Source organism: Triticum dicoccoides, chromosome 5A, assembly GCF_002162155.2.
Source record: "Triticum dicoccoides isolate Atlit2015 ecotype Zavitan chromosome 5A, WEW_v2.0, whole genome shotgun sequence".
Classification (NCBI taxonomy): domain Eukaryota; kingdom Viridiplantae; phylum Streptophyta; class Magnoliopsida; order Poales; family Poaceae; genus Triticum; species Triticum dicoccoides.
In genome coordinates this window covers 160,114,645-160,139,382 of record NC_041388.1, presented here as the reverse complement: position 1 = coordinate 160,139,382, position 24,738 = coordinate 160,114,645, and the positions used below count along the sequence as shown (strand labels likewise).

Here is a 24,738-nt window from a genome sequence, read left to right as displayed (position 1 = left end):
GCTGTGATAGGAGAGAAAATTGATGTGTCCACCAGAACACCCATCAGTGTTGCGTGGCAGGGGCAGGGAGGCGCATGCAGATGGATAGGTCTGTTTCGCTTTAACCTGAGAACCAGCCTCTAGTTGGATGGTATGGAGGGCGGTTGTAGCCCAATACTAGCAAGAATTAAAACCTAGCTTTGATGCTTTCATGTCTCGTAAAGGTGATATATTATTGTAGTGGATGGCGGTTTCATGTCGATAGCAAGACACTTGTGGTGTGTTCATCAATCTCAAGACCCAACGGCTCAGTCTCTCTAGGGTTTAGCGTATGTACGTGCTTGTGAGTCTGTGTTTGTACACTGTATGCAACAATTTAATGTGTCATGCGTTGCACCGCAAGGACGAAATCATCTCATGTTTTTAGTGACTTATTCATGTTGCCACTTTTCATGTTTGCCGATGTCGTCAATGGTGATATGATTTTTGGTGTCCGCAATTCGAAAATAATTAATGAACCAACATTCATGTCCTTGGATGTTGCCTCAATCGACATCACACTATCACTGGATGTGAGAGTAGTGGTGCATTGAAGTGGGATTGTTAATATACAGTTATTTGTTCATATTCGAAAGCAAATGGGTATTTGCTATGTTGATTTTCTTTTTAGAAAATGTTGGTTGTTTGGTTTGTCAAATTATATTATGTTCCTTTTTTTGCACTTCTTGGACTTGGCCCAAACACAAGCTTCTCGTGTATTGTAGGCGCACTTCAGAGAGTCCAGAACGGTGTGCATGCATCTCTTTCCGTTGCACATCACAATAACAAAAAAAGTTTTCTAGCACATAATTTTGGTGTGCATGTACCCAACTGCTTGGAAAGGTAATCGAGACTATGTTAAATCTCAATCGACTGAGATTTAGCGAACCCTATTAAAATTAGTAGCTAAAATCATTTAAAAAATATCTACCTAACAGTAGCCCATGTGTTGCTACAGGTGAAAAATGATGATTGACTTTAAATGCATATTTTCTAATTCATTTGTTTATAAGTATCAATTTAGTCGATCATATGCATGTAAGATACTTCATGTTCGGCAATACTTCTTTAAAGAAATATTAGTTTTTGTGACCATATTTATCTTCCAGAGACCTATAAAGAGTTCATTCTTCGATAAGTAGAGCTAGCTAGGTATAGCGCTATATAAGCTGGCTAATTGCCAAGGCTTGACTCAAATTTTTCAGTACTCCGTACGGCATGGTAGTAGCAGCTGGCCGGCTCCCCACCCCACGCACACCACAACACCGCTCTTGGCCGCGTGCTCTTCGGTGGGGGCTCTTCCTCCCGTGTTCGTTCTTTGTCCCATCACCTCTCTTATGTCTTTTGTGTTATTCCCTATTGGAGAGTTTTTTTCCTTGCTCCCTTCTTCCCACTTCCGGGTTTAATTCCTTCATTTGGTTTTCATCTTCTCCTTATTTACTTCTGACACGACAAGTCCGCCGATGTATAAAAGTCGATAGGATTGAGTATAAAGAAGCGAGGTGGGACTATTATTCTGGCAACAACCCAGTTTTGCCGCACAAGCAGACACAGCCGAGTTGGTTGTGTCCTTTGGATGGAGGGCTTTGATCGGGAGTTCGAGATTGATGAGAAGTATTTTTTTGCAGCATTTTTTCCTTAAAAAATGAAGAATTGTTGACCAGGCCCAGTTCAGTCACGCGGTTGACACAAACGATTATCACGTCCCAGTCGAGCGGGTAAGACGGACGAAACATAGCGACTTATACACATGACATGTTTTTAGATAGTAGAGATTAGTACCACCTCGGGTTTATAAAAAATCTGGGCAAAGTGGACGGACAATGACAGACGAAAAGCGGACGAAATTACGGTGGTAAGAAGCAATAGCCCCTTTATTAGTAGGTATAGATAGGATGAACGAAAGTGTTCTTACTTAGAGTGGGTTGATCAAGAGTGTCCACAGTCTTTGAAGATGTGCCTAATGAAGCTCTGGAGCATGTATGAGGAAGAGAACATACATAGGCTTAGAGAAATTGTTGTCAATGTTGAAGAATATTTGAAGATGCAGGATAAAAAGTTGAAGGTGGAGAATGAGCTTAGATTTTTTTAAAATCAGATGGCGAAGGAGGAGGCACTTTCCCAGTTGGCCCGTGCAAAATAGGTTCTTACTGAACTGAAAGCAGAGGTGAATAAGACGAGCCTAGATGATCTCGATTAGGGAAATGAATATATTGTTCTTATGAAGTTGAACTAGCTATATGTTGTACTATGATGTTTTCATGCAGCTACTGTACTGTGATGTTATAATATATTTATGTGCCTGATATGAAATTGGCAAACAGCTGTTCGATATGAAATGTGAATTTGTGTAATATTGGAATTATTAATTGTAAACTAATAAACCTACTAAATGTGTCATGGACCTTTGCAAATGGTTCTAGCAGTAAAAATTGCTTGCAATGGATAGCCCAATGCCACACAGTTTTCTTCATCAAATCGTGTGTGATATAGTTGATAAAAGCAAACAGTTAACCAAGGCAGACCGTGTGTGACAGTTACACCTTTCACACACGCGCCTACACATAAAACTGTGTGGGATGTACGTATGAACGGAAACGTTTTCCCTGGATTGACTGTGTGGGATGTACATAAGAACGGAAATGTATTCCTTGGATTGACCGTGTGGGATGTACATACCTACGGAAATGATTTTCTGGGATTCACCGTGTGGGATGTACATACCTACGGAAATGTTTTTCTTGGATTACCGCGTGGGATGCACATACCTACGGAAATGATTGGGTTTTGATGCCTCGCTCGATCGCACACGGCCCCAGCCTGTGTCCCAGGAGGGCCTATCCTCGATCATTTCTGGGTCATGTGGGAAGGCCCCCTATCGCTGACACTCACTTGGCGACGGTTCCAAATGTCGTCGCGGAAAGGGGTTAAAAACCGTTTGTATAGCACCGACGCGCACTAGTGTCTTGAATACCGGAGGAATGCCTTGTGTGCTATCAAACATCACAGTAACTGGGTGATCATAAAGATGCTCTACAGGTATCTCCGAAGGTGTTTGTTGAGTTGGCATAGATAGAGGTTAGGATTTATCACTCCGAATAACGGAGAGGTATCTTTGGGCCCTCTCGGTAATACACATCATAAGCTTGCAAGAAAATGACTAAGGAGTTGGTCATGAGGTGATGTATTACGGAACAAGTAAAGAGACTTGCCGGTGACAAGATTGAACTGGGTATGCAGATACCGATGATCGAATCTTGGGCAAGTAACATATCGATGACAAAGTGAATAACGTATGTTGTCACAATGGTTCTACCGATAAAGATCTTCGTAGAATATGTAGGAGCCAATATCAGCATCTAGGTTCCGCTATTGGTTATTGACCGGAGAAGTGTCTCGGCCATGTATACATAGTTCTCGAACCCGTAGGGTCCGCACGCTTAACGTTCGATGACGATATTGTATTATATGAGTTATGTGATTTGGTAACTGAATATTGTTTAGAATCCCGGATGAGATAATGGACATGATGAAGGGTCTCAAAATGGTCGGGAGGTAAAGATTGATATATATATATAGGGCGATAGTATTTGGACACCAGAAGTATTCCGGGATGTATCAGGTGTTTATCGGAGTACCGAGGGGGGTTACTGGAACCCCCGAGGGGAATATATGGGCCATATGGGCCATAAGAGGGGATCACACCAGCCCGCAAGGGGTGGTGCGCCCCCCTATGGCATGTGACCGAATTGGAGAAGGAAAGGGGGGGGGGGTTCGTCTGCCCTTCCTTTCTCTCTTCCCCCTTCCCTTTCTTCTCCGGTGAAAAAAGGAAAGGGGGTGCCACTTGGGGAAACCCCAAGTAGGATTGGGATCCTACTTGGGGCGCCCCCAGGCTGACTCTCCTCGCCTCCCACCTATATATATGACGGGAGGGGGGCACCTAGAACACACAACATCAATTGTTAGCCGTGTGTGGCGCCCCCTCCACAGTTTACACCCCCGGTCATATTCTCGCGGTGCTTAGGCGAAGCCCTGCGTGGATCACTTCACCATCACCGTCACCACACTGTCGTGTTGACGGAACTCATCTACTATCTCAACACCTTGATGGATCAAGAAGGCAAGGGACGTCACCAAGCTGAACGTGTGCAGAACTCGGAGGTGCCGTACGTTTGGTACTTGATCGGTCGGAGCTAGAAGAAGTTCGACTATATCAACCGCGTTGTCAAAGGCTTCCGCTTTCGGTCTATGAGGGTACGTAGACACACTTTGTCCCTCGTTGCTATGCATCTCCATGTATAGATCATTATGTGTGCATAGATTTTTTTTCCATGCAACGTTTCCCAACAGTTTCGTACCCTACACACAATTTCTTCTTATGTTCTCCACTAGATAAGAACTTTGGAGTGATTTTATGTCGCACGTGAGGGATGGTTATATGATCCAATTATATTAGCATTGTTGAGAGAGTGCACTAGCGAAAGTACGTATCCTAGACCTCATTTCCAAGAATTGCAATATCGTTTGTGCTCACTTTTGTTACTTGCTATCTTGTTGTTTTTTATTGTTACAATTACAAAAATCAATATCTACTATCATTACTACACTTATATCACCATCTCTTCGCCAAACTAGTGCACCTATACAATTTACCATTGTATTTGGCGTGTTGGGGACACAAGAGACTTTTTATTATTTGGTTGCCGGGTTGTTTGAGAGAGACCATCTTCATCCTATGCCTCACACAGATTGATAAACCTTAGGTCGTCCACTTGAGGGAAATTTTTGTCCTACAAAACTCTGCGCTTGGAGGTCCAACACGAGTCTACAAGAACAAGTTGTGTAGTAGACATCAGTGAGTTTTGGAGCTTATGGTCATCTTCATGACAAGCTCGAGTTCATCGAAAATAGAGTTCAGATGCATCTTCTATGATGTTTTCGATGTTGGTGTTTTTGCCTATTCTTCATTCATAGAGGTTTCACAGCTCTATACCTTTGGATAGTATTTGTTGTCTTCTATCCAACAAGCTTGAGTTTGCTCAATTCGTAGCTCATTTGCAGAAGTTGTGGCAGTTCAGACTTTATTGTACCCTCTGGTTTCTATGTTGTGTTCCTAAAGGCCTCAAGCGGCAGTACCGCGGCCATGTGTCGTGCGTAGTACTGCTGCTTTTTGGGATGCGGTTTTTTGTGTCGGGTTTCACGATGGTGGAACGGTAGTATGAGAGGTAGTTCCTCCCATGCACTACCGATCCACTTCCGCTCCCCTCCAAGACCCTGCATGCTCCCAGCGGTTGTAGAGCGGAAGTGGGACTGCGGGACTAGTACCGTTGTGCCTCCTTAGCGCCCCGAGCTGCAACCCCAACAGTATTACCACTGGGGCGAGCGGTAGTACCACTTCGGCGAACTATCGGCTCGAGGCTCGCACCATTGCATTGCTCTATGTACACTACCGCCCGGGCGGTAGTATCGCTCGTGTGCGGGCTGAGCACATAACGGTTGAATTTTTGCCCACCTATAAAAGGGGGTATTCTTCCCCAATGAACCTTATCCTTTGAGCTCGCATTTGCCCCCCATTGTTGACCTTCTTCGAGCTTGCTATATCTCAATCCCTCCATGGATTGTTGCTAGTTTTGGGGGGGAGAGGAGATCTAGATCCACACTTCCACCAATCACTTTCTCCTATATGTGAGGGGAAACCCTTGGATCTAGATCTTGGAGTTCTTGGTGTTCTCCTTCTTGTTCTTCCTCTCTTTTTCCTCCATAGCTTTCGTTGCTTTGGTTGGATTTGAGAGTGAGGGACTTGGGCACTCTGTGTGCCCTTCCCTTTGCATTAGTTGCATTGGTTTGAGTTCTCCATGGTGATACGTGGAAGTTACAAGTTTGAGAAGCTTATTAATCTTGGGTGCTCGTTACCCTAGAGCTTGTTCCTCTTGGGTGCTTGGGAGCCCTAGACGGTTGGTGGTGCCTCGGAGCTCAATCATTGTGGTGTAAAGCTTCGGGCAAGCGTCGGGGTCTCCAATTAGGTTGTGGAGATCGCCCCGAGCAATTTGATGGGTACCGGTGACCTCCCCAAGGGTTGCCAAAGTGTACAAGCTAGGTGACCGCCCCCAAGGGTTGCCATTTGTACGGGTTTTGTGAACGCCCTCAAGGGTCCCTTAGTGGAATCACGACATCTTGCATTGTGCGAGGGCGTGAGGAGATTACGATGGCCCTAGTGGCTTCTTGGGGAGCATTGTGCATCCACACCGCTCCAAACGAAGATTAGCATCCACAAGGGTGTGAACTTCGGGAAACATCATCGTCTCCGCGTGCCTCAGTTATCTCTTGCCCGAGCCCTTTACTTATGCACTTTACTTTGTGATAGTCATAGTGTTCCATGTTGTATATCTTTCTATCACTTAGTTGTTTATCTTGCTCATCATAAGTTGTTGATGCACATAGGTGAGCCTAGTTGTTGTAGTTCTTGTGCTTGACAAATTAAGCGCTAGGTTTATTCCGCATTTCTTCAAGCCTAAACCGTAATTATTTTAAGCGCCTATTCACCCCCCACCCTGTAGGCAATATCCACGATCTTTCACCTTTCACTTATATTTTATACCTATCTTTATTAGAACTCACTCTTGCTAGTGACCGTGAAGGGATTGACAACCCCTTTTTTGCATTGTGTGCAAGTGTTTGTTAGTTTGTGCAGGTGCATCTATTGGGGACTTGATTGTACCTCCTACTGGATTGATACATTGGTTCTTAACTAAGGGAAATACTTATATCTACTTTGTTGCATCACCCTTTCCTCTTCAAGGGAAAAATCAACGCAAGCTCAAGAAGTAGCAAGAAGAATTTCTGGCGCCATTGCCGGAGAGGTTCTACATCAAGCCTACCATGTACCTATCATAAACTCTCATCTCTTGCATTACATTATTCGCCATCTGCCTCTTGTTTTCCTCTCCCCACTTCTAAAACATTTTCAAAAAAATACAAAAATATTTGCCTTTTTATTTGCATTTTCGCTTGCCTTTATGTATTACTTGGTTTGTTTGCTATTTTGCTTGCCATAATTGTGTGTTTATTGCAAATCAGAAGCAAAGAAAAAAGGGTTTTATGGATCCTCAACCACTTGCTAATATTTTTAAAAGATCCAACTATGATGAACCAATTGCTAGTGAGTTGAGTGCACTAGATTATCTTTATGAAGTTTTGCTTGAAATTCGTGAATCTGAAAATTGTGATGAAGTGCTAAAAGAAGAAATTTATGAAGTGATTCACGATAGCTCCTTGAATGAAAATCATGGTTGCAATGATGTTATTATAAACTCTATTAATGCCAGTTGTGCTAATAATATGCAAAACCCCAAGCTTGGGGATGCCAATTTTGCTATGTCCACTACTTATTGCAATGATCATGATTGGGGTGATTCTTCTTATGATCTTGAAAATTTATTTAAGCCTCGTGATGAATATGATATTGATAATAGTGTTTGGAATAATATTGAAAGTGTGTTTGGAAGAGTGTCAACTCTAGGTAATAATGATCCCACTACTTTGGAGTATGACCAATCTTATGAATTTTTTTATAAAAGTGGGTTTGGAGAGGTCATGACTTTAGTTGATCCCACTATCTTGGAAGATTATAGAACTTTTGTGCATGTGGATCATGAAGAGGAAATTTTATATGATAGCTATATTGTTGAATTTGATTATGATCCTACATCTAATTATTATGAGAGAGGGAAATATGGTTGTAGAAATTTTCATGTTACTAAATTACCTCTTGTTATGTTGAGCTTGTCAATGTTTTATTCTTCTCCCTTGCATATGCTAGTTTTTGCTTGTATTAATAATTTGTTTGCCTATAAATTTCGATTCGTAGGAAGTATGTTAGACTTAAACTTGTTTTTCACATGGTACATGATGCTCTCTTCGTGTTTCAATTGATATCTTTCATGTGAGCATCATTAAATTATCAATGCCTAGCTAAAAGGCTTCAAAGAAAAGCGCTTGTTAGGAGACAACCCAATATTTTTTCCTTTATGTTTTTATTGTAAATACACAATATTACTTCTGTAGTAATTGTTTTTTCATGTTTTAGTTAGTGTTTGTGCCAAGTAAGACCTTTGGGATGGTCTATGGTGATAGTTGATTTGATTTTGCTGAAAAACATATTGCACCTAGTAGCAGAATTATTAAAATTCACTGGAGGGTGATAAGATTCTGAATTTTTTACAATATACAAATTGCTTAGGTTGTCCTAATTTTTCAGAATTTTTGGAGTTATAGAAGTATACGAAATTTCCATATTACTAAGACTGTTCTGTTTTTGACGGATTCTATTTTCGTTGTGTAGTTTGCTTATTTTGATGAATTTATGGGTAGTATCGGGGGGGGGGGTATGAACCATGGAGAAGTTGGAATACAGTAGGTGTAACACCAATATAAATTTAGAATGAGTTCACAACAGTACCTAAAATGGTGATTTGTTTTATTATACTAACGGGGCTTATGAGTTTTGTGTTGTGAAGTTTTCAAGTTTTGGGTAAAGATTCGATGGACTACGGAATAAGGGGTGGCAAGAGCCTAAGTTTGGGGATGCCCAAGGCACCCAAAGGTAATATTTAAGGAAAACCAATCATGTAAGCTTGGGGATGCCCCGGATGGCATTCCCTCTTTTGTCTTCAATCCATCGGTAAATTTACCTGAGGCTATATTTTTATTCACCACATGATATGTGTTTTGATTGGAGCATCTTGTATTATATGAGTCTTTGCTTTTTAGTTTGCCACAATCATCATTGTTGTACACACCTTTTAAGAGGGACACATGTTAATCGTGAATTTATTAGAATACTCTATGTGCTTCACTTATATCTTTTGAGCTAGGTAGTTGCTCTAGTGCTTCACTTATATCTTTTTAGAGCATGGCGGTGATTTTATTTTGTAGAAATAGATGAACTCTCATGCTTCACTTATATTATTTTGAGAGTATTAAAAATAGTATGGTAATTTGCTTAGGTTATGAATTTGATCCTAATATGATGGGTATCCAACAGGGATATAATAAAAACTTTCCTAAAGAGCATTGAATATATGAGAAGTTTTATTCCTTGCATTTGTTTTGAGATATAAAGATGGCGATATTAGAGTCATGCTAGATAGTAATTGTGATTAGTAGAAATACTTGTGTTAAAGTTTGTGATTCCCGTAGCATGCATGTATGGTCTATCGTTATGCGATGAAGTTAGAGCATGATTTATTATTGATTGTCATCCTTTGTGTGGAGGTCGGGAGCGCACGATGGTTAACTCCTACCAACCTCTCCCCTAGGGGCATGTGTATTAGTACTTTTCTTTGATGACTAATAAACTTTTGCAATAAGTATGTGAGTTCTTTATGACTAATGTTGAGTTCATGGATTATACGCACTCTCACCCTTCCACCATTGCTAGCCTAGTACCGTGCAACTTTCGCCAGTGCATTAAACCCACCATATACCCTTCCTCAAAACAGTCACCATACCGACCTATTATAGCATTTCGATAGGCATTCCGAGATATGTTGTCATGCAACTTCCACCATTCCGTTTATTATGACACATACCATCATTGTCATATTGCTTTGCGTGATAATATAGTTGACATAGTATTTGTGGCTTGGCTACCGTTCATGTTTTTTATACATGTCACGCTAGATCATTGCACATCCCGGTACACCACCGAAGGCATTCACATAGAGTCATATCTTTGTTCTAGTATCAAGTTGTAAGTAAATAAAAGTGTGATGATCATCATTTTGGAGCATTGTCCCATGTGAGGAAAGGATGATGGAGGCTATGATTCTCCCACAAGTCGGGATGAGACTCTGGACTTAAAATAAAAAAGCCAAAGAGCCCGAATAAAAAGAGAGGCCAAAGAGCCCAAAAATGAGAGAAAAAGAGAGAAGGGACAATGTTACTATCCTTTTGCCACACTTGTGCTTCAAAATAGCACCATGTCCTTCATGATATAGAGTCTCCTATTTTATCACTTCCATATACTAGTGGGAAGTTTTCATTATAGAACTTGGCTTGTATACTCCAATGATGGGCTTCCTAAAATTTCCCTAGGTCTTCGTGAGCGAGCATGTTAGATGCACACCCACTTAATTTTCTTTTGAGCTTTCATACACTTATAGCTCTAGTGCATCCGTTGCATGGAAATCCCTACTCACTTGCATCGATATCAATTGATGGCCATCTCCATAGCCCATTTATTTGCCTAGTTGATGTGAGACTTTCACCTTTTTGTCTTCTCCTCACAACTTCCACGATACTCTATTCCACCTATAGTGATATATCCATGGCTCATGCTCATGTATTGCGTGAAAGTTGAAAAAGTTTGAGAACACCAAAAGTATGAAACAATTGCTTGGCTAACACCGGGGTTGTGCATGATAAATACTTTTTGTGATGAAGATAGAGCATGACAAGATTATATGATTTTGTAGGGATACCTTTCTTTAGCCATGATATTTTGAGAAGGCATGATTGCTTTATTAGCACTTCAAAGTAGTACCATGGTCTTCATGATAGAGAGTCTCCTATGTTGTCACTTTCACATACTAGTGGGAATTTTTCATTATAGAACTTGGCTTGTATATTACAATGACGGGCTTCCTCAAGTTGCCCTAGGTCTTCGTGAGCAAGCGAGTTGGATGCACACCCACTTAGTTTCTTTTTGAGCTTTCATAAACTTATAGCTCTAGTGCATCCGTTGCATGGCAATCCCTACTCACTCGCATTGATATCTATTGATGGGCATCTCCATAGCCCGTTGATATGCCTAGTTCATGTGAGACTATCTCCTTCTTTTTGTCTTCTCCACAACCACCATATTCTATTCCACCTATAGTGCTATATCCATGGCTCACGCTCATGTATGGCGTGAAAGTTGAAAAAGTTTGAGAACATCAAAAGTATGAAACAATTGCTTGGCTTGTCATCGGGGTTGTGCATGATTTAATACTTTATGTGATGAAGATGGAGCATAGCCAGACTATATGATTTTGTAGGGATAACTTTCTTTGGCCATGTTATTTTGAGAAGACGCAATTGCTTCATTAGTATGCTTGAAGTATTATTGTTTTTATGTCAATATTAAACTTTTGTTTTGAATCTTATGGATCTTAATATTCATGTCACAATAAGAAAAATTACTTGGATAAATATGTTAGGTAGCATTCCACATCAAAAAATCTGTATTTATCATTTACCTACTCGAGGACGAGCAGGAGTTAAGCATGGGGATGCTTGATACGTCTCCAACATATCTACAATTTTTGATTGTTCCATGCTATCATATTATCTATCTTGGGTGTTTTATATGCATTAATATGCTATTTTATATCATTTTTGGGACTGACCTATTAACCTAGAGCCCAGTGCCAGTTGCTGTTTTTTTCCTTGATTTTGTCTTTTACAGAAAATCAATACCAAACGGAGTCCAAACGGAATGAAACTTTTTGCCGATTTTTCTTGGACAACAAGACACCTAGGAAGCTTCGGGAGGAGGCCAGAAGACTGACGAGGAGGCCACAAGCCCTAGGGGGAGCCCCCTAGGCTTGTGCCCCCTCCCCCCCCGCGGCTCTTCTAACCCTAATCTCTACTCTATGGATACCCAAATATTCCCCTTACGTCAGGGGGCACACCAAAAATACTTTTCCGCCGCCGCAAGCTTATGTTCTCGTGAGATCCCATCTTGGGGCCTTTTCCGATACTCTGTCGGAGGGGGATTCAATCACGGAGGGCCTCTACACCAACCTTGCTACCCTTATGATGATGTGTGAGTAGTTTACCACAGACCTACGGGTCCATAGCTAGTAGCTAGAGGGATTCTTCTCTCTCTTTGGTCTTCAATTCAATGTTCTCCTCGATCTTCTTCGAGATCTATTCGATGTAATCTTCTTGTGCGGTGCGTTTGTTGAGAACAGATTAATTGTGGATTTATGATTAGATTATCTATGAATATTATTTGAGTCTTCTATGAACTCTTTTATGCATGATTAAGATAGCTTTGTATTTCTCTCCGATCTATCGATTTGCTTTAGCCAACTAGATTGGTTTCTCTTGCAATGTGAGTGGTGCTTTGTGATGGGTTCATTCTTGCGGTGTCCTCAACCAGTGACAGTAGGGGTAGCGAGGCATGTATTGTATTGTTGCCATTGAGGATAAAGAGATGGGGTATTTACCATATTGATTGGATATATCCCTCTACATCATGTCATCTTGCTCAAGGCATTACTCCATTCTTTATGAACTTAAGACTCTAGATGCATGCTGGATAGCGATCGATGTGTGGAGTAATAGTAGTAGATGTAGGAAGGAGTCGGTCTACTTGTCATGGACGTGATGCCTATATTCATGATCATTGCCTTAGATATCATCATAACTATGTGCTTTTCTATCAATTGCTCAACAGTAATTTGTTCACCCACCGTATGCTTTCTTCAAGAGAAGCCTCTAGTGAAACCTATGGCCCCCGGGTCTATTTCTCATCATATATTTTCAGATCTATAAAACCAAAAACACAAAAATACCTTCCTGCATATTATTTATATTCATTTTATTTTACCTTTTACTTATCTTTTATACCTATCTCTATTAGATCTCACTCTTGCTAGTGACCGTGAAGGGATTGACAACCCCTTTTTCGCGTTGTGTGCAAGTGCATGTGCATCTATTGGGGACTTTCTTGTACCTCCTACTGGATTGATACCTTTGTTCTTAACCGAGGGAAATACTTATCTCTATTTTGCTGCATCAGTCTTTCCTCTTCAAGGGAAAAATCAATGCAAGCTCAAGAAGTAGCAGGGCCCTAGGGGAATCATGGACGATGACGTGGGTTCGAGAATTACTGTGTGCGAGGGAGGAGAAGATGCAAGAGAGGTCAACCTATGAGAGGGTGTGTGTGTGTGTGTGTGTGGTTGTGGCATTGGGGGATGAGGGAGAATAAGTCAGGTAATGGTCGAGGTTGATGTGTGAGGCCAGGAAAGGTAAGGGTTGGCGTGAAGAGACGCCATGCATATGTGCAGGGCTCTTCGTCGTCTCTGCTAGGTTCAGGAAGAGGAGCTTGGTGGCAGCCCAGCTCCGCCATCTTGAGCCAGTCTAGGTTTGGAGATTATATGCCTAGTCATTTTGTTAGTCAATGACATGTGGATCCCGTTTTCATTTTTTGTGTCAACCGGTTAATCCATCCAATTCAAGAGTATTTGTTGGTCATTACCCATAGTCGGTGGTATTATTGAAAGCTTCTAAAGTCATGGGTTTTTCTTAGAAGAGGCCCTAAACGTGTGTATTGGCGCAATATCCTATGTAAGAATATTAGACGTGTTGCACTAAGAAAGCAAATCAGGCTTATCATCTCTACTATCTCTTTACAACTTACAAAAAATCTTCTTTTTCCTCCCACACAGAATGCTTCATCCAATTTCTCATCCTTTTCTGAGTACCTTTTCTTGAAAACCGCATTAACTGTCCCACCTCTTTATTGAGTTACCAAATAAACATATATTTTCTTTGATAAGCCAATAAGTGATTATCTTCCTTAAAAAAGAATAGCATTCCTTTTCCTACTAGGAAGAGTGCTTCGTCCAACCATCCATTCTTTTCTGAGTACCATTCCAAATCCGCATTAACTGTCACACCTTTTATTTACTTCCCAAATAAACATATATTTTCGGTAAGACAATAAATGATTATCTATTCCTTATTGAGAAGAAGAATAATCGTCCTTTTCTTGCCAGGAAGAGTGCTTCGTCCAACCTTTTATCCTTTTCCTTAGTACCATTTTTTGAGAAACACCTTAACGTTCTCACCTTTTATTAACTTACCAAATAAATTTCTTTGGTAAGCCAATAAGTGATTATGAAATCTCTCCATAATAATAAAGTGCGTACTGTTTCTGGTGGTCTGTCGCTGTACATTTTGCAGAAAAGTCCCCACAATTTCGCGGAATCAACCCACGGTCCCAACTGAAGTGAGAGCAGGAAAATGTTTCATATTTCTCATAAAACCCCCTGAGATTTCGGCTAATCAACCCGCAATCCTATTTTAAATGGGAATAGAAAGATTTTTGATTTATTCAGAAACCCCCCTGACATTTTGGTTAATAAAGCCATTGTCCCTCTAGAAAATAACATTTTTATATAGATTCAAATGTTTAAAATAATATTCATATCTTTTAAACCGTAACTCCAATTTTAACATGTCATATATGAAATTGATTAGAAAAATGTGTTGAATATGAATATATTATTATTATTTTTACCCATGGATCATTTTTAAATGTTGGTTAGGGACAGATTCAAATGCTTCAAAGAAATATTCATATCTTTTAAACCCTAACTTCAATTTTAACATGTTATATGTGAAAATTGCTTAGAAAAATGTGTAGAATCTGAATATGATGTTTATTCACATGATAATAATTTTTAAAATTTTATTTAGGATGCAACGTTAACCAGTAGTGCATAACCCATCTTTCTTTCGTATCGGTGCGATTCAAATTGAAAATGAACACCTCAAAACGACAAATTGGATACGAAAGAAACCATCTATGACCATGCATGTCCGTGAGCGAGAGTGTGAAGAAGGATAAATGACAAGACTGATAATATGTCATGTTAAAATAAAGGATGTGGACCTATTGGGGTCTTGAGTCATGGTTATTGTGTTAGGGGCGTGTGGTATTTTCTCTCTCGTTGCAACACACAGACTCTTTTGCTAGTAAAATCCTTAAATAGATTTAGGCAGGTAAATCACGGATCGGATTTTGTAACATTGATTTACACAATCATATTAATATGGCCAGATAAATCATGAGCTAACATAGTACTCCCTCTGTTCACAAATTTTGAGGTGTTTTTGATATTTCAATATGGAATATATTTTCAATATAGAATACATACATATTGAAATGAATGAACGTACATCTATATATGAGGGGAGCAAAATATTCACACAACATTACAAATCTCACGGGCAATTATCTAGTCTACAGGGGAGCGAAAAACTAAGCCAAGGGTGCGAACAATATCGTGGCCCATTACCATCCACGCGCTTATTCGCTAGAAGAATGACGAGCTTAGCTGCATCTTAGCTAGACGTTATAAGTGTGCCAGCTTACGCGTAGTTTCCAAATAAAAGCGGATAGTACTATCTCACGTGCTCCCAGATAACAATCATGCACGTGCTCGTGCCAGGCAAATATCTTGCACTGGCATGTTGCTGACTCGAAGGCCCTACTTGTCATAGGCCCAAACCGACACTCTCGAGGGCGATATACGTGTGAACCGGTGCTCGTTTGTGTGCGCGCGCGCTCGGTTAATCAGGTAATTGACCACAGCATCAGCGCCCAACTCCGCGTGAACACGTAATCGAGTCCATCGTGTGTGTATATACTCGTGATCGATTCCGGCGAAGTCGATCCCCACTTCCTTCTCGCGTTTCTCCTCCAAAAATAAAACAAGTTCCTTCGGAGGAGCAACGGTCTCGCGCGGTCAACTAGCTACGCTCCAATTCATTTGAGATATAATAATAGTAATGGACAAGGAGCAACAGCGCCATGACGAGCTCCAGGCGCCGCTGCTTCCCGGCGACGGCGGGAAGGCCGCCGCCGCGGCCGGAAGCGCTTACGCGCTCGTCTGCTCCCTGGTCGCCTCCGCCATCTCCGTCATCTACGGTTACAGTAAGCAAACCCGTGCGCCCTACCTGCAGATGATCTAGCCGTGTCTAGAATATGCATGTTTCCATGCATGTTTGCCATGCATGCACCTTTCTACGTTTTGGATCAAAAAATTATTTTGATCTACTCTAGGTTCTGCCTGCCTGCCAGATATGCGGCAATTCATCGCGTCAGTAGATCAATTAAGAACACTCTTTTCATCTTACATGAAGACTATTCGTGTAAATTTGGTCTGTATAATGAAACTCGATTTCATGGAGTACGTGATTAATTTTTTGCCGGATCTACCTGGTTTGCGTGGTCGCAGATCGAGGTGTGATGAGCGGGGCGCAGAAGTTCATGCAGGACGACCTGGGTATCAGCGACGCGCAGATCGAGGTGCTCATCGGGGCCACCAGCATCTACTCCCTCGTCGGCTCGCTGGCCGCGGGCTGGGCGTGCGACTGCGCCGGGCGCCGCCGCACTATGGCGCTCTCCGCTGCCATGTTCTTCGCCGGCTCGGCGATCACCAGCGTCGCGGGAGGATACGCGGTGCTGATGGCCGGACAGCTCGTCGCCGGTGTTGCCTGTGGGTTCGGCCTCGTCGTCGCGCCCGTCTACATCGCCGAGATGGCGCCGGCGGCGTCCCGTGGCTTCCTCTCCTCCATTCCAGAGGTTTGCTCGATTCCTTGGAGTAATTGATCTTACGGCTGGATTAATTAATTAACTTTTGTAGCGAATTAGTTAATAAATTAACTATACTTGTCGCGAGTGCAATGCCTGTATGATGCTAGCTACAGTATATTCCTATTTTGGGCTGTGCTAGTGTTGTGTTAATAAAATACTACTACTACTATATGTTAGGTTAAGTATAGAATATAAATATTTTCTTAGATCGAACTGGACCCTAGGATTGCTGGATCAGTACGTATACGTGGGGTGGAGGAAACAAATACTACTCCTACTATTCAAAGATGATTGCAGAGAAAGACAGAGTGATTTTTTAATAAAAAAATCCTTGAGAGAGAGAGAGGGAGAGGGAGAGGGAGATTAATCATTGAGACGACTTTAGTTCGTACGATTCACGTCAGACTAACTGTCTGAATTATAAAGCGAATACGAATCGAACTTGTCTTTTTGATGCGGGGAGGTATATCGAACTTATATCTGATGTAACGCAGAGTTATTATCCAGTCATGATTTGTTGGCACTTGGCCACACAGGGTACACATGCATGAATGCACCGCAAATTATTGTTCTGTCAAGAAGAGTAGATGAAAGGAAAGGAGGGAGAGTAAATATAATCTTACCGAAAGCAATGTATACAATCTATCTATCACGATCTGTAAGGAGCGGGGCATATCCATCCCTTGCTTTCGAAGAATGCCTGGATGATTCGAGCACAGGCGTGGGGGCCTTGTCATCCGCTCAAGTTCCGCTTTCCCGGTTAGCAGGTACATTACACATCCAACTGGGGCCAAACTGACAAAACTCGCCGTCTAGCTCCCATTACAATTTTTTACTCTCATGTTCTCATCGAGATCGTGAGGGAAAAGATTGAAAAACTAACAAATTACCTACTCCATGTGAAAGTAAAAGACTGGTCATATAAAGATCTAGCTAGATGTACGAGTGTCATTTTAGCTCTCATGGTATTTGCCTGTCAGTCATAAATTCATGTAGTAATTTCGATGGGTCAATACATGCTGTCTTACTCACCCCCTCTTTTATATGCCTGCCACGTCAGATCGCGGGCAACACGGGCATTCTGCTCAGCTACATCGCCGACTCCGCCCTTGCCGGCTTCCCCAACAACGTCAACTGGCGCCTAATGATCGGCGTCGGCGCCGTCCCGCCGCTATTTCTCGCGGTCGCCACGCTCCTCGCCATGCCGGAGACCCCGCGCTGGCTCGTACTCCACGGCCACCACGACGAAGCACGCCGTGTCCTCGCCCGCACCACGGGCGATGCGGCCCTCGCTGACCGCCGCCTCAAGGAGATCGTTTCCTCCGCGCGGGAAAGCTCCAAGCAGGCCGTTCCCGGCGGCAGCGACGGGACGACCCGGTCCACAAGCGTCTGGCGCGACATACTGATCCGGCCGACGCGGTCTGTCCGTCGCGTGCTGCTCGCCATCCTCGGCCTCCAGTTCTTCCAGCAGGCGTCCGGCGTCGCGGCGCTCGTGTTGTACGCGCCGCGGGTGTTCCACCACGCCGGAGTGACCTCCCAGTCTGCGGTTCTCGGTGCCACGATCCTCCTCGGCGTCGCCAAGATTGTGGCCATTGTGATCCCGCTCTTTCTGGCTGACCGGCTGGGCCGGCGTCCCATGCTGCTCACCAGTGCGGGCGGCATGACCGTGTCTCTGCTCGTGCTAGGCTTCTCTCTTCGAGCGTTGCCGACGGCACACGCGGGCGGGAGCGCCGCGTGGTGGGCCGCTGCAACGAGCGTGACGGCCGCCGCAGCGTTCATGGCGACCTTCTCGCTGGGGTTCGGGCCAGTAATTTGGATGTACGGGTCAGAGATCCTGCCGCTCCGGCTACGCGCGCAGGGCACTGGCATAGGCACGGCGGTGAACCGGGTGATGAGCGCAGTGGTGGGGATGACGTTCATATCGCTGTACGAGGCTGTGGGCATGGCCGGAAGCTTTTACATCTTCGCGGGGTGCGCAGCAGCGTCCTGGGTTTTCGTCTACGCACTCCTGCCGGAGACAAAGGGGAGGACCCTCGAGGAGATGGAGGCGCTCTTCGACGATTCCGCCAAGTCGCCATCGCTGACAACGCAGTGATCAATAATGTGCGAGTGCAAGCAGGCGCGGCGCGCGCGGGGTGAAGCTTGTAATTCTTACCGGTAAAGAATTGTCACTGTTGGTGTTGGCCCGATCAAGCAGTTTGTGGTATTTAGAGCCAACCGGCATCCTAGTGGCAAACCTAAATACAATGTGATGCTGAGGTCTCGGAGCACTGTTCAACTAAGATTGCTATCAACCCTATACAATGATGTGGTATCATTGATGGTATTAAGCTTCTCAAAGCTTTTGTCATTGTACTTTGCAGTATCTGTGATATTATCAATAGCGAGTGAAATGCGTCCTTAGATCATTAACTCATACTGATTGTATGCTTTAGCACATAGCTTAAGAACTGATCGATTTAAGCCATAAACACGTTCATTATAAATACAGCCTAAAACACGACAAGATAACTTTACGTCACAGTTTCTTGAAACTCTTTCCGTTGGAATTGATTTTGATTGGCACATCTTCTATCTCTATTTAAGCGGTTTCTCAACTTTATGGAAGTGTGATCATTTACTATGGAATTCATTCGTTCATTCTTGTTCGAATGTTAAGGCTATATGTTACAATTTCGATCCATTGATTCAGCTTGAATATATGTCTTTCAAGATGCTAACGGATGTCACCCTCTTCAGGATGGCTCCTCCAACGTGTCAGAACCCGGAACCTCCGCCACAACCTCCACCTCCGGAGGCATGGCAAGCTGTCATGGCCGCCACCAACACCAACACGCAGATGCTTTTGCAACTCTTGCAAGAGCGTAACCAAGGAAATCAAGGCCAAGGCAACAATCAAGCTCAGTTTGCTACCCTCAATAAGTTCCTCGCAAACCAGCTGAAGTCCTTCAGTAACTGTGTCGAGGCCACAGACACTAACGATTGGCTCGTGGATATCTGCAAACATTTTGAGTGTAGCAACGTCAGGCCTGAGGACTTTGTCAAGTTTGCTTCGTTCCAACTCAAAGACCAAGCTGCTGAGTGGTATCAACAATACAAAGATTCCAGAGGAGGTCATGTGATTACCTGGGATGATTTCCGCCGGGACTTCAAAGCTCACCACATTCCTCAAAGTGTTGCTGAGAGTAAGCATGAGGAGTTCCGCAATCTGAAGCAAGGCAGTATGTCTATTTACCAATACAACATCCTGTTTCAGAGGCTCGCTGTAACAGCCTGGATTTTTGCCCTTTTCTTTTTCTGAGATTTTCGGTTTTGTTTTGCTTTTCTGTGGCTATGTGGTTCTGAAACTTGGGAAGATCATGTATTCCTAGGTTTTATAGTGGCTTGTCACCCTCATCATCATCCCAAAATCATGTCATTTTCATCCTTGTCCTAACCCAAAATTCTTTTGTTGGGAATATTTCTTTTCTGATAAAGGAATAACCCTTAAAACCCTAGGTTGTGAAGCAACCTATATTTCTATCACTCCTATAATTCTCAAATAATTCTCATAAATTTTTTGGGTCCTATATTGCTCAAATATGGCAAAATATTTCATTGCCATGTTCAAAAATAATCCTCCAATAATTCTTTTCCTATTCTGTCCTAAATGGCACTTTGCAAAGGAAGTGTTATTTATATTTGCTTGATTGACCCCAAAATTCTTGGACAGCTTTTCCTGTCCATATCATTGGCTTATGCCAAAATTCAACTCAATTTGCCTAGTAAATATTCCTGAGCAATTTTTCAAAGTTCATGTCTGAAGCAAGTGATTGTGAAGGAAGTACAAGCTATACATATCCAAATGAGTTAAAATTTTGCAAGGTCCTTACTATTGTCAAATAATGACTCTCCTCCAAATATGAGATCATGTAACTCATCTATGTGATCCCAGATCTAAATCTTAGTTTCTGGTCAGATTTTCATTTTGTGACGCAACTATATTTTATATTGCTTCATTTAAGCTTAAAATATTCCAGGGCATTCTTGAATCCATATAAACTCCCTCCACCAAGTTTTAGCTCAACTAGTTAATCCAATTGCCCTGTGAAATTTTTCCAAGTTTTTGTCCAGAATGAAGCTTTGTGAAGCAAGTGCCACTTTGGTATTTTAAAATAGAATGAAATATTTACAACAGCTTCATGTCATCATATAACCCCTCTCTGCTAAATTTCAGCTCACAGAGATCAAGTATGTGAGTGCATCATCCAAATCCCTGATTCTGGCCAGATTTGCACTTTCTACTGCAACCCTCATCTAAGCTCCTCCTATTAGTCTGATTTTTGGTGATCAGCATCACCTTAGTATGTGATCATCATCAGACAAACTGGTTACCACTTTACCTAGCTGGTTTAACCACAGGAAGTTACAAACACCTTCTTACTGATTTACTTTTGGAGCTAAGTGCAAATCTCTTATTTGCCCCTGGACCGATTTATTTCTTCAGTTGGACTAAGGGCACCAAGGTCCATCCACTAGATATGGTTGGCCACGCCAAAGAGCGCTTCTTGCGCCAGTGCGCATGGTGATCACGCTTGCGTCATGGCTGCAGGCGAGCTCTGGCTTGTTCCGGCCACTATGCTCGTCTCCTCCCTCCTCGTCTCGACCTCAAACCTTGTCCAGGAGCTCGCCCGTGCTCGACTGCGTCTCCCTGAATCGGTTCTTCGTCGTGGTTCGCCATCAATGCGTTGTAAACGCCATGGCCGTGCAACGCCCTGCCTCTGCCCACCATTAAAGCTTGGTCGGGAGCTCGCTTGTGAGCTCCAGAGCCTTTCCCGCGGCTATTAAAATGTGCCCCGAGTCCCTCCACACCCCACCAGCCTCTCCCCAAGCCTCCTCGCCCACCAGAACGCTCGATCCTTTCTTCTTTTCGCCGGAGTTCGCCATGGCCGCCTCGGCCTCGGCATGGTTCCGGCCAAACCAAGCCTACCCTCGCCGTTCCGAGATGTCCACCGAGTTCCCCTCATCCCACTCAGCCGCCCCACCCTCGCCCCTCTCCGGAGATGGCCGCACCACCGAGTTCCACCACCGCCCCGACCGCCTCGGTCCTCTCTGTCCTCCTCTCCCCGCAGCCATTCTAGTCCTCCCCGGTACCCTCTACTCTCCGAATGGGTGCACGGTCCTCCCCCGAGCCCGTCGGTGCCCTCAGCTCGACCAGAGGTGGCCGGAGTTGGCCGGGCTCATCACCAGAGTCCGCCGCCTGTGTCCCTGTCCCCGCGAGCGGTCGTCGCCCCTGCCTCTCCCCAACGCTGCTGCTGCTCCAGGAGGAGGCGCTGCACCGTCCCGTACCCTCCGGTGGCCGCGCCCTGGCCGGAGGTGGCCGGAGCCGGCTGGCCCCCTTGCCGCCCCTCCCCTGCTTCCTCTCCTCTGCTCACGGGAGCACAGGAGCGAGAGGAAGGAGACGACCCGATCGCCCCCACCCCTTGCCACCTCAGCGTAAGTGGAGACGAATTTCTCGGAATACGTTTTCCTCTAAGGAAAGCGTACTTTCATTCTACTTCACCTTTGAATACATTTTCTTAGTTCTGAAAATGTATTCCTCTGAAAGGCGTTTTCTATTTTCAGCCGTCAGGGACTTGTTGGTGATAAAGTCTTCACATATTGGTCCCTGATCTTCAACTCCTCACAACTTTTCAACCGTAACTCCGATTGAGGTGAAACCAGCGCTCACTTCTTCGTATCGTCGAGCTCTATCTTTTGGTAGCATTTTCACTAGGTGTTCTCATAGTGAAAATGACCATTTTGCCTTTGCCCCTAATCAGCCCCCTCCGAGAACGTACCGTCCGACGTGTCGTTCCGCGACTTCACTGCACTTCTTCCTGGAGTCTTCGTCACCCCAAGCAAGCCACAATACCCACTTGCATGATAGTCATGCAGTAGCCATGGTTTTCAACTTGAATATTTATGAAATGTTTGCTTGCTTAAAATATGGTTGTACTTGTCTCGATAATGCTTATGGATCCATGCTTACTTTCTTGCTATGTTGTTATGCACCTAGTTGTCATGCCCTGCTAGTTGCTAGTATTCTTTTCATATGTGTATGCTTGCTAGTAGTATATGTTGATGTTGGTAATGGTCTTCGGAGCATGACTGTCGTCTGTCCCGGGTACCGTTGTTATGCATGTTCCATTGCATCCAGTTGGTTAAATGCTTGCATGATGGCATTGTTGATATGTTCTTGCATGATGTTTATTTTTGATGCTAGTGGTCATGTTATGCTATGAGTAGTGTTGTACTGGTAATATTCATGCTCTTCATTATGCCATGCTCAGTTGGAGATGATTCATTGTTGATATGGTGGCTAGTTATGTTGCACCCGTGCTTATGTTGATATCATGCTCATACATTGTAATTGTATCATTTTATTTTATCATGGCTCAGCATATTTGCATTCAAGTTTAACCGTATTAAATTGAATTTGAACACCTGTTGGCTGAGTCATGGTGCCACCATATCGAACTGACCAGTGCAACCATGCTTACCTTTATGGGAAGGTCCTAACTGGGTCTATTGTCGTGCCTCTCGCCGGTACCTCCAACTAGGGAAGGTTATGGGCATGCGGTACTCTGGCCCGGTAAGCAGACATAACCTTGTGTACTCGTTGTTGTTATTATTTCTCCTACTTTAGTTGAATGGAATTTGACTACAGTTGGTCCTTGTAGAAGGTTAAAACAGAAAACTTGATAATCACCGTCGTGGTTTTGCGTAGGTAAGAACGGTTCTTGCTAGTTGCCCGTAGCAGCCACGTAAAACTTGCAACAACAAAGTAGAGGAGTTCTAACTTGTTTTGCAGGGCATGTTGTGATGTGATATGGTGAAGATATGATGTGATATATGTTGATGTATGAGATGATCATGTTTTGTAATAAGTTCATGACTTGCATGTCGATGAGTATGACAACAAGCAGGAGCCTTAGGGTTGTCTTTAATTATTGTATGACCTGCATGTCAATCATTTAAGTGCCATGTAATTGATTTACTTTATCGCTATGCATTAGCAATAGTTGTAGAAGCAATAGTTGGCGAGACGACCCGACACTACGATGGAGATCATGGTGTCGTGCCGGTGACGATGGAGATCATGCCGATGCTTTGAGATGGAGATCGAAAGCACAAGATGATGATGGCCATATCATGTCACATATTTTTTATTGCATGTGATGTTTATCCTTTATGCATCTTATTTTGCACATAACGGCGGTAGCATTATAAGATGATACCTTCATTTAATTTCAAGATTAAAGTTTTCTCCCTAAGTATGCACCATTGCCAGAGTTCGTCATTTCGAAGCACCTCGTGATGATCGGGTATGATAGACTCTACGTTCACATGGGTGTAAGCCAGTTTTGCACATGCAGAATACTTGGCTTAAACTTGACGAGCCTAGCATGTACAAACATGGTCTCGGAACACTTGAGACCAAAAGGTTGAACGTGAGTCATATAGTAGATATGATCAATATAGAGATGTTCACCATTGAAGACTACCCCATCTCAGGTGATGATCGAACATGGGTTAGTTGATTTGGATCATGTATCACTTAGACAACTTGAGGGATGTTGATGTAAGTGGGAGTTCATTAGTAATTTGATTATTTGAACTAAAATTTATCATGAACTCGATAGTTCAGTGTGCCATGCTTTACGTCTTAGAATCGAGACTTCAACGACATTTTGAATGTCATGGAGCATATGAGATGTTCCAAGAGCTGAAATTGATATTTCAAGCTAATGCTCGGGTTAGAGATATGAAGGCTCCAACAAGTTCTATAGTTGTAAGATGGAGCAGAATAGTTCTATTAGTGAACACATACTCAAAATGTCTGGGTATCATAACCACTTGACTCAGCTGGGAATTGATCTTCCAGTTGAGAGTGTTATTGACAGAGTTCTTCAGTCACTGCCACCAAGCTACAAAGGCTTCGTGATGAACTATAACATGCAAGGGATGACAAAAATGATTCCCGAGCTCTTCGCGATGCTGAAATCGGCAGAGGTAGAAATCAAGAAGGAGCATCAAGTGTTGATGGTTAACAAGGCCACTAGTTTCAAGAAAAAGGCAAGGGAAAGAAAGGGAACTTCAAGAAGAATGGCAAGAAAGTTGCCGCTCCCGTGAAGAAAACCAAAGCTGGACCCAAGCCTGAAATAGAGTGCTTCTACTACAAGGGAAATGGTCAATGGAAGCGGAACTGCCCCAAATAATTGGAAGATAAGAAGGATCGCAAAGTGAACAAAGGTATATTTGATATACATATTATTGATGTGTACCTTACTAATGCTCGTAGTAGCGCCTGAGTATTTGATACT

At 43.2% G+C, this 24,738-nt stretch overlaps 1 protein-coding gene across 1 annotated transcript; it reads left to right on the top strand.

Annotated features, from left to right (window-relative positions):
• Positions 1-15,353: 15,353 nt before the first annotated feature.
• Positions 15,354-18,729, top strand: LOC119300627 (putative polyol transporter 1). Its single transcript, XM_037577528.1, has 3 exons — positions 15,354-15,730; positions 16,035-16,381; positions 17,454-18,729. The coding sequence occupies exons 1-3, from the start codon at positions 15,586-15,588 to the stop codon at positions 18,486-18,488; spliced, it is 1,527 nt and encodes a 508-aa protein (XP_037433425.1). The 5' UTR covers positions 15,354-15,585; the 3' UTR covers positions 18,489-18,729.
• The last annotated feature ends 6,009 nt before the right edge of the window (positions 18,730-24,738 follow it).